Source organism: Magnolia sinica, chromosome 6 (assembly GCF_029962835.1).
Source record: "Magnolia sinica isolate HGM2019 chromosome 6, MsV1, whole genome shotgun sequence".
In the NCBI taxonomy this organism is placed as follows: Eukaryota; Viridiplantae; Streptophyta; class Magnoliopsida; order Magnoliales; family Magnoliaceae; genus Magnolia; species Magnolia sinica.
This window is the reverse complement of record NC_080578.1, coordinates 51,024,576-51,034,340: the sequence shown is the minus strand read 5'-3', so window position 1 is coordinate 51,034,340 and position 9,765 is coordinate 51,024,576. Positions and strand designations below refer to the sequence as shown.

General features: G+C 40.0%; 1 protein-coding gene across 2 annotated transcripts; it reads left to right on the top strand.

Annotated features, from left to right (window-relative positions):
• Window positions 1-328: 328 nt before the first annotated feature.
• On the top strand, window positions 329-4,602 carry LOC131248760 (trihelix transcription factor GTL1-like). 2 transcript variants are annotated; one of them, XM_058249210.1, is made up of 3 exons: window positions 329-1,163; window positions 1,930-3,565; window positions 3,648-3,788. In XM_058249210.1, the coding sequence occupies exons 1-3, from the start codon at window positions 832-834 to the stop codon at window positions 3,657-3,659; spliced, it is 1,980 nt and encodes a 659-aa protein (XP_058105193.1). In that variant the 5' UTR covers window positions 329-831; the 3' UTR covers window positions 3,660-3,788. The 2 variants fall into 2 exon arrangements, with proteins under 2 accessions (XP_058105193.1, XP_058105192.1); XM_058249209.1 differs by having other exon boundaries at window positions 330-1,163; window positions 3,644-4,602.
• The last annotated feature ends 5,163 nt before the right edge of the window (window positions 4,603-9,765 follow it).

Genomic DNA, 9,765 nt, shown 5'->3' with positions numbered 1-9,765 from the left:
CTTGTTCTGGCGTGGCCCACTTGCGCTGTGAATTTAGCTTTTGGCCTCAGGGCCTTACATCGAGGATAGGAATGAATTTTGTACAGTGGGCCCATAGACTCTGTTGTATTTGATCCGGGTTTGCAATGCACGTGTCCCCAAGAGGACCAATCGTTCAATTCATCAGGACCAAAAACTTAGACGGTTTAAGGTTCATGATGACATCATCAACGTGGTGGTACCGACCTGAGATTGGAAAGGGTTGCAATGCACACGTGTGGCGAGGCATGGAGGAGATGGGGTGAGGGTATTAAGTGGGAGATATTGGGATTCCAGGCGTGAAGATGGGGAAGTGAGTTGTGTCCGAAGAAACGAAAGCTGTGACACTCTCACCCCTTCGGTTTTAACTAATATTAGCTGCAAAGCAAGCAGCTGACAACGCAGCATCTGGTTTTGTTTTATCTTTTTCCACCATTCACTCATCACTCATCCCATCATCATCTCTCTCTCCTCCTCTCTTTCACTCCTGCACTTCTCTTTCCTTTCATCTCCCTTTTTCTCTACTATAATAATAATAATAATAATATTATTATTATTATTACAGATAATTCTCAAATTAAAAAAAAAAATAGAATTTCCTTTTTTATTTTTTAATTTTCTAGCACTCACTCGTAGGAAGCTTTCTTTCCAGTTGTCTATCTCTTTTTCACCCCCTTCTTGTACTGAGATTTGCCTTTCCATTTCCCTAAATCCACTCCTCCCATTTCTCTCATGAGTAAGGGAGAGAGAGACATTAGAATTCCATATTCTTTCCTCTTCAACTCCTCTAGTAATTAAGAGAGATCAAGAGACATGCAGCAGGGTGGGTCCCAGTTCGGCGTCTCGTCAGAGATGCCGCCGTTTGCTGGGGGTGGAGGGTTGGCTGAGGCTGCTTCGCCGATCAGTAGCCGTCCACCTGCTGCAGGCCCCCCACCTGCTGGGAGAGGGAATTTTGATGAATTGGGGCCGGTGATGGGGAGCTACACAGATGATGACACTATGGGTGGGGAGGAGGCCGAGAGGGGGGTGTCAGGAAACCGGTGGCCACGACAGGAGACTTTGGCGTTGCTCAAGATTCGCTCGGAGATGGATGCTGTCTTCCGTGATGCCACCCTTAAAGGGCCGTTGTGGGAAGATGTATCCAGGTAAAAAAAAAAAAAAGAAATGAAAAGAAAGAAAGGAAGAAAGAAATTGCGTTGAATTCAGCTGTTGCTCTTATGCCTAATTGGGACTTATTTTTTATTTTTTTCATTTTATTTATGAAGAAGTATAGAAGCTGAAGCTCAAGTTGAAACCGTTTGTTTCAGATTTCTTCTTCTTCCGTTTATTTTTATTTTTATTTTTATTTTTTTTTGGGTTTTTATTTATGTTGGTTTCTTGAAAACTCAAGATCTATGGTTTTTCTGTAGCAAGATCTCAATCGAATTCCATACAATTAAAAAAAAAATAAAAAGTAAAAAAAAATCTGCAGTTGGGTATCTTGGGTTTAAGCTAGCTAGCTAAATGATGAAGGCTCCGTACCACGGATTTCAGACTCTCTCTCTCTCTCTCTCTCTCACGAGCGCGATATCTTCTTCTTCTTCTTCTTCTTCTCTCTCTCTCTCTCTCTCTCTCTCTCTCTCTCTCTCTCTCTCTCTCTCTCTCTCTCTCTCTTTCTCTCACTCTGAAATCTATAACATTGCGGTCCAGATCCGGTGCATCAACCTCAACCAATACCAAATCCTGAAAATTCGTTAACCTGGAAATCTCTAATTCTAATAGAAGTGAGAAAAAGAAGGAAAACATGCGTTTTTTTAATTTCTGGTCTCCATTTTGCAGATAATAGGGGAGCTTAAGAATCCCTACCTATCTATATCTTGGTGTTGAGCTTCTCCTATTTTTGAAATTTCCTTGGTGGGTTTTGATTTGCAGGAAGCTAGCTGAATTGGGTTACAGCAGAAGTGGAAAGAAATGCAAGGAGAAGTTCGAAAACGTGCATAAATATTACAAGAGAACAAAAGAAGGAAGGGCTGGAAGACAAGATGGGAAGAGCTACAGGTTTTTCACCCAGTTAGAAGCTCTTCATAGCAGTAGCAACACAAACATCCCCACCCCAATTGCTGCTGCCCCTCCTCCTCCTCCTCCTCCTGTTCCTACTACTGTGGCTGCTGCTCCTCCTCCTCCTAATAATCTGACACCCGCTCCGGTATCAGTCGGAATTGGAGGCAGTAATACGATGGTTGGATCTTCTACAAGAATTCAACATCCCCCACCTCCGGTTTCAGCTGCCCCCACCACTGCTTCCACTCAAATCAACATTCCACGAGTTGGGTCTGATTTAGCTGCCGGTGTGTCCGGTCCTGCAACAGCTGCTGCTGCAGTAAGCTTCTCATCAAATAGTTCATCATCATCTGATTCCGATTCTGAGGATGAGATTGAGGAACGGCCGACAATGGATACACGGAGGAGGAAGCGGTCTGCGTCGGGTGTCAGCAGTAGCCAAAAGAAGATGGCGTTCTTCGAAGGGCTGATGAAGGAGGTGATGGAGAAGCAAGAAGCCATGCAGCAGAGGTTTCTCGAGGCGATTGAGAAGAGGGAGCAAGACAGGATGGTAAGGGAGGAGGCTTGGAAGCGGCAGGAGATGGCGAGGCTAGCCCGCGAGCATGAGATCATGATGCAGGAGAGGGCCATGGCTGCATCCAGGGATGCTGCCGTGATCGCCTTCCTTCAAAAAATGTCAGGCCAGACTATTCAGATAACACAGCCAGTTCTAATTCCCGCCATCCCACCACCGCAACCCGCTCTGGTGCCACAACCAATTCTGACGCCGCCACCACAACCACAGCAATCGCATCACCACTATCAACCACCACAGCAGCAACAACCACAACAGCAGCAACAACAACAACAACAACACAAGCCACCACAACAATCTCAAAACACCGAAATCATCCGGCATCAACCATCATCTTCCGAATTAATTGTGGCTCAACCGGAGCAGCAGGAAATGGGAGTGAGCTTTGACACAACATCCTCTTCACGATGGCCCAAATCAGAAGTTCTCGCACTGATCAAGCTGCGAAGTGGGCTTGAGACGAGGTACCAAGAAGCAGGGCCAAAGGGTCCCCTATGGGAAGAGATCTCCGCTGGGATGCATCGTTTGGGCTTCAACCGGAGTTCAAAAAGATGCAAGGAGAAATGGGAGAACATCAACAAATACTTCAAGAAGGTGAAGGAAAGCAACAAGAAGAGGCCGGAGGATGCCAAGACCTGCCCTTACTTCCACCAACTAGATGCTCTCTACCGAAAGAAGCTCCTCAGTGGCAGTGGTGGAAGCCAAACTAAGCAAGAACAAGAGCAGAATCAAAACCAACATTTGCAAGAAAGCGGTGAAATCCTAGCTATCATGCCACCACCTCCACCGCAGCCGCAACCAGAAGCTGAAACCAAGAATAACAACAATAATAACAAAAACAGCGGTGACACCGATTCTGGAGGTTCATTGCAGGTTCAGACAAGCAACGGAGGTCTACCTCCGAGCTTCTTCGAAGAAGGGCCCATGAAGAAGGTAAGCATTGTTCTGAATCCATAGTGAGAATTATCCTTGCTCTCTATATTTGGGATTGATTCTTGTTTTGAATTGAAGCCAGAAGACATTGTGAAGGAGTTGATGGAACAACACCAGCAGCAGCAATCCGTGATGGATGACTATGATAAGCTCGAGGAACCGGACAGTGATAACCTCGATCAGGAAGACGATGATGAAGAAGAAGATGAAGAAGATAGGAAGATGCCATACAAGATCCAGTACCAGAGGCCGAATTCGGGTACGTCCAATGGTGGAGGGAATGCCGCCACGACATCCTTCTTGGCCATGGTTCAGAAGCTCTCTTCTTCTTGATCTACTTCTTTATAGCAATGTACCATATGTACCTATGTCCAGAGCTTAAGAGGAGAAAAAACCCAAATCCAGGATCCGAAAAGAAGTCGAATAATCTTTCCATTTCGAAAACTAGTATTTGTTCTCATTCTTCCTTCTTCTTCCTGCTTAGAGAGTTTTTAGGCAGTCTTACTCAGTCGAAGTGTCGAACTCGTGGGGTGTCTTTAGTACTTTTTTTTTTTTTTTTTCCTATTTTATTGATTTGTTGTTGAATAAAAGATCCGTTTCGGACCAATGGGCGGACAAAATTAAAAAGGCTGAAATAAGCCCACACAAGAGAAAATTCAAAGGAGGGAAAGAGTTGAAGCGAGAAAAGATAGAAATATTACAAGCATCATCATCGTCATGGGCGGCCGCAAAAGCAGCAACAGCAGCAGCAAAGGCAGGAAATACAAGGAAGTGAAGCAAGAGGAGGAAGGTTTTATATTTTTATTTTAAAATGTAGCGGGATTTATATATAAATAGATTGTAATGTAAAATGAAGTGATTTTTTATCTATATTACGGGGGTCTGACAAGGAGGAGACAAAGGCGGTAGTGTTGCTGTGAAGAGCTGAATTTCGTTTTCTCTTTTGAAGCTTTTGATGTGGGGTATGAATGGAGTTTTTTTTTTTTTTTCCTGTACATTTTCTTATCAGGAATCTATCTATTGATGAGTCTCTCTTATCTCTTTCTTCTTTAAGCTCTCTCTCTCTCTCTCTCTCTCTCTCTCTCTCTCTCTCCACACAACTAAAAAACCAGTACAACTGCTGTTTGGATTATACTAACATAAGATACGAACTTCAAAAAGGAGCTCTATTCACTCTCTCCCTCATTGATTTGCATCTTGCACAATTCCCATTTTTTACTTCAATACCCGAAGACAAAAAAAAGGGTGTATGCAAATCTTTCATCGTGGGTGTAAATGTCACTTCCAGTTCCAAAAATACCGAAGGGAAATTCAAACTAATAATGAGAATTAGTAGTAGAAAAAGAAGAAAGAAAAAGGAAAAACTCAACTCCAAGCTATGTTTTATTTGAGTTCGTAGCTGTGATTATAAAAATGCAATGGTTTCAGTGAAACACTATTATTACGGAAATGCCATCGGGATCATCACCTTGTGTTGCAGGTTGGAGCGACAATCGAGAGAAACGCCTTTGATTCCCTTAGGAGTGATAGGGCGATTCGAGGGACGGAAGCTAAGGTGCGATTCGCAGCACAGTTCCGCACGTAAAATTCGTGTGAGAGATCCCATCCACACATCAGGGGTAATCAGTTTCAGATTTCGTTTTCTTGAAAAGAAACAAGGTTTGGTTCTACTTCAGGCCACAATTACATGACAGAAATGAACGGCTATGAAAAGGATGATGTAATCCCCACATTCAACATCCAAATGTAACCTGCTTGATGAGTGGACCAGTACATCTGGGGCCCGCCTTTTTGAAGTCGGATCTTACTACTTATATGTATCCATCTTTTCAGCGAATAAGCTCTTCAATTCTATACGCGCGAGTTCCATCAGATTTTAACTGGGATATACAGCCTTCCTCAGGTGGGTGCGACGGTGAAAGGAGCGGCATCTCGCACACGGGCTTCTGAGTGAAGTGAAATGATTGTTTGATTTTTATTTCCATTTAAGGTTGTATTTGGATGAACAAACTGATAACTTTTACGGTTGTAACTTAATTTTGGTCCTGTGTTTGGCTGTCCACCATCATGTTCGTTATCACCATTATTATAATGAGAAACGATCACATGCGCCTTCATCAAACAAGACTCCCCATGTGCATTTACCAACATGTCATGTGTCTAAGAATTTTATGCTATCTAGAAAGTGGGCGTCACTGGCAAACTCACTAATAAGGGCTTATTTGATTTTCTAATTCGGTTGTAAATGCAGTGTAAATGCATAATGATTATTTCCCTATGTATTTACCGTACTCTTCCCTGTATTTGATTTACCACTAACTTTTTAGATGCAAAAATCGAAAAGGCTACAAAATAATTGTGGGTCCCACCCAGATGCATGTCGCTTATCTACACTGTCCATCCATCATGCCAGCTGAATTTAAGGCATGAGCCAAAAAATGAGGCATATCTAAAGCTCTAGTGGACCACGCCAAAAAAAAAAAAAAAAGTGAATCAAATACTTATCGTTAAAAACTTATACATGCCACTATTTCTTTTGGTGTGGGCCACTTGAGTGTTGGATCTATATAATTTTTGGCTCATGTCTCAAAATGTTGTGGTAAAATGGATGAACAGAACAAATATGTCATACATGCCCATGTGAGGTCCAAAAATTTTAACTAGCACTTTTGAACTAATTTCCAAGGCAAGAATTTCCAAAAATTTCCAAACGAGTGAAAGTGTCATGATTACTCATTTACCGAATATTTAAACTTGCATTGAAAAATCAAACAGGCCGTAAGTGGGGCAAACCTATATTGGTTGCTTACAAGCGTGCCATGGCTTTAACCTGCAAGTTGGATTAGGTCAAAAGAAGAAGAAGAAGAAGAAGAAGAAGTTGGATTAGGTCATCAGCTATACATTGTTTGTGAGCCCCACATTTTAGTCTAAGGTAGCATGCTAGTAATTTTCCGAGATAAAATCCTTTTCTTTTATTCACACTCGATTTGAGGCATGTAACTCATTTAGATTCCAAAGAGAAAAAGCCATCTATTTTACTATATATATTCTATAATTTAAAGTCAAAAGACAAGAGTGAAAACAATTTCACAAGTTGATGTTGTATCCACTATGAAATATATATATATATATATATATATATATATATATATATATATATATATATATATATAGTCGAAAGCTCAGCTGTGCACTAGTTCGCACATAACTAGTGCAAACTTTTTGAGAACCCATCACACATGATCTGTTTCCAAAATTTGAATGGTCCATGTGATATAGCACCCCACGAAACCCCTAAAGCTCAACTTTTACTTTGATCCAAACTATAGTGGGCCATGAAGAAAGAAGACAGTTTCCTCCCTTGATTTGCATCTATCTTTGCTTTGGCCCACTGGAGTTTTAGATTAGGATGAAAATTGGTCCCCTAAGGTTTCATGGGATGCCGCATCCAATGTACCGTTCGGATTAGACACCCAAGAGACATGTGCAAAGGTGCGCACATGTGTAGGTGCACAGGTGAGCATGTCTCTCTCTCTCTCTCTCTCTCTCTCTCTCTCTCTCTCTCTCTCTCTCTACACACACATACACTTAAAAATTATCATTAATTGTCAAAATAACTCATTCCAAATATTTAACAACAATGATCCATCAAAGAACACTACAAAAATTAGGTTTCAGTGTCCTAATGACCTAGATTCTTCTAAAAATAAGATTTTTGAAAGGACCACACATGTCAAATCATGATCTTAGCACAGATATCTACCGGTTGCTGTGGTCCAACCAAATGCTGCCCATTTTGTGGCGGAAGCACCTTGAAACCAAAGCAAAATGAAAATTTTCCGAGATCCTGGCCGATATAATATCCACGCTATCTAGGCATTTATGAACCTAGTAAACGTGGGTCACAGCCGTTTAATGCTCACTAAAAAATGTTGCCGCAAAACCTGACTCGTTAGATTTCTTATTGAAAAATAAGAATGTTGTCACTGTTCATGGTCCGAAATAAGAGGGCGAGGTTTCTTTTTGTGATGAGCAAGGAACTTCACTATTGAGCATTGATACGTAGATGTGTGGACCCTGGTTTCTTTATTTAGGCCATTGATATGATTGCTCCTATCATGGATGGACCATGCCCTAAATCTATGTTAAATTGGAAGATCTTAACCATTTAATCCTTTGGTCTTTTCTCCATTAAATGTGGATTGTTGCATTCATGATGGGTCCATAAAGATAAATGACCGGCTTAAATCAACCATGGCCCCAGTATGTTCAAATTCACAAACTGGTAAATGTAAGCTCCCAAAATCATTAACTAATTGACTAATTGAAAGCATAGGAAGTATATATATATATATATATATATATATATATATATATATATATATATATATATATATATTCGATCGATGAAAGAAAAGTAAATTAAACAGAAAAAGTTAATGGTTAATATACGGTTGTTTATTTTCTCAGGTTGTTTTTCATGTAAATACTGAAATTTCAATATTCACCAATGAGAGGCATTTTAAGTTACGGTCAAAATGTTTATGTATTAGCTTTTTGAGAAGATATCCATTTACTCATTCTTCAAAAAAATGTGTGAGTATGACTGTCAGTTTTTATAACTACCTACAATACAATGAAAAACACCTCCATGGAGATGGAATTGATTTTTCAACTTTTTACAATACAAACAACAACAACAACAAAAAATACAATATTTATTAAAATGAAATTGATTTCTTGTGATTTCCATTTCTTAAACACACCCTAAATCCTTTAGCAATACTCACTCCTAACTTGCCAGTGCTTTTGTCCTCCAACACATGGCATACTTGTATGAGATCTGACCTAGTCATTCAGTGGACCCTACCATGGAAGGGTGTCAGCAAAAAGATCACAATGAACAGCCAATCCAAACTGTTTGACAACATGAATTTTAAGGAAAGAAAAAAATAAAATAAAAATAGAATAGTCAATCGAACTTCCATTGATATTTTTTAACCTCCACATATCTCATATCCATTTCCATCTCCGCACCGACAAAAATACCACATGTTGATGGCTCATCAAAGGGATTGAGTACAGAGGGTACTGGATTAGAACCCTTTGATCTATAACATCCGAGGTTTTCAATGTCCTCAGTGGTAGCCTTCCTTTAAGAAAATGGTACATATCTTTATGAAAAGAATAGCTGGAACACTGCCTAATTTATGAAAAGTTATATATATATATATATATATGGACTGAGATTTAACATATAACACCCTCCTCCCTCTTGGCCCAAAGAAAAATAACATCCGCATATTCTTTTTAAATAAATCCTTTCATTTTTCATTTTTGGTTAGCTAACACTTTATGTTTAGCATCCATAAGCAAAGCATGACAGAACATGTCCTAGCATATTTAATTTTTTACCACAAACATTAATTTTTTACCCTTTAATTTGGGAGAGAGAGTAAGTTTAGATGTGGAATTTGGAGATTTGGGAGAGCGGTAATGTTATCATTTTTATTAAAGATTTTGTTAACCAACCATGGTTAGATTTTCCGTCCAAGAAATCAATGGTAGGGTGGGCGTTTTACTGTATTTCGAAAATGAGAGGTATTTTTTGCAAAACTACACACAGGAGGGGTTTTCTTTCTTTCTTTCTTTTTTTATTTTTATTTTTATTTTTAATTATTTTTTAATGTCTTTGGGTCAAATGGGAATATGCTATATGTCAAAACCTAAAAAAGGAAAGAGAGAGAGAGAGAGAGATAGAGAGAGAGAGAGAGTGTGTGTGAAAAATGGGAATAAGTGTACAAACATCAAGAAATTTACTAGTTTACATGTGGCCCACATGTATAAGATTCCAACCGTATCATCCATTCGTCCTACCATGGATAAGGCAGACTATAAAAACCACAATGGTTGTACGATCTTAGCCGGCCCGTTGATGGTTATATATAGATGGATTGTTAGAATCCTCCATTGGGTGCCTAGGATTAGCCTACAAATTTCATTTTTTGGTGTACGGCACACCCATGTAGGAATAGAAACAATGGAATCCCAATATATTTTGTAGACTCATGCGAGTTTCAACATGAGGTCATGGGTTCAAGTACCCATTCTGGTGAAATACCTGTGGTGTGTGGGATATGAATGCGTTTGTGGAAAAAATGAAAGATCCATATTTATACATGGGTGTGGGGAAAGGATGC

Excerpts from the sequence above, each read along its gene's own strand:
- LOC131248760 (XM_058249209.1), top strand. The coding sequence starts at position 832 with ATGCAGCAGGGTGGGTCCCAGTTCGGCGTCTCGTCAGAGATGCCGCCG. Across the intron at positions 1,164-1,929 it reads TTGTGGGAAGATGTATCCAG|GAAGCTAGCTGAATTGGGTT; the intron begins GTAAAAAAAAAA and ends TTTGATTTGCAG. Across the intron at positions 3,566-3,643 it reads AAGAAGGGCCCATGAAGAAG|CCAGAAGACATTGTGAAGGA; the intron begins GTAAGCATTGTT and ends TTTGAATTGAAG.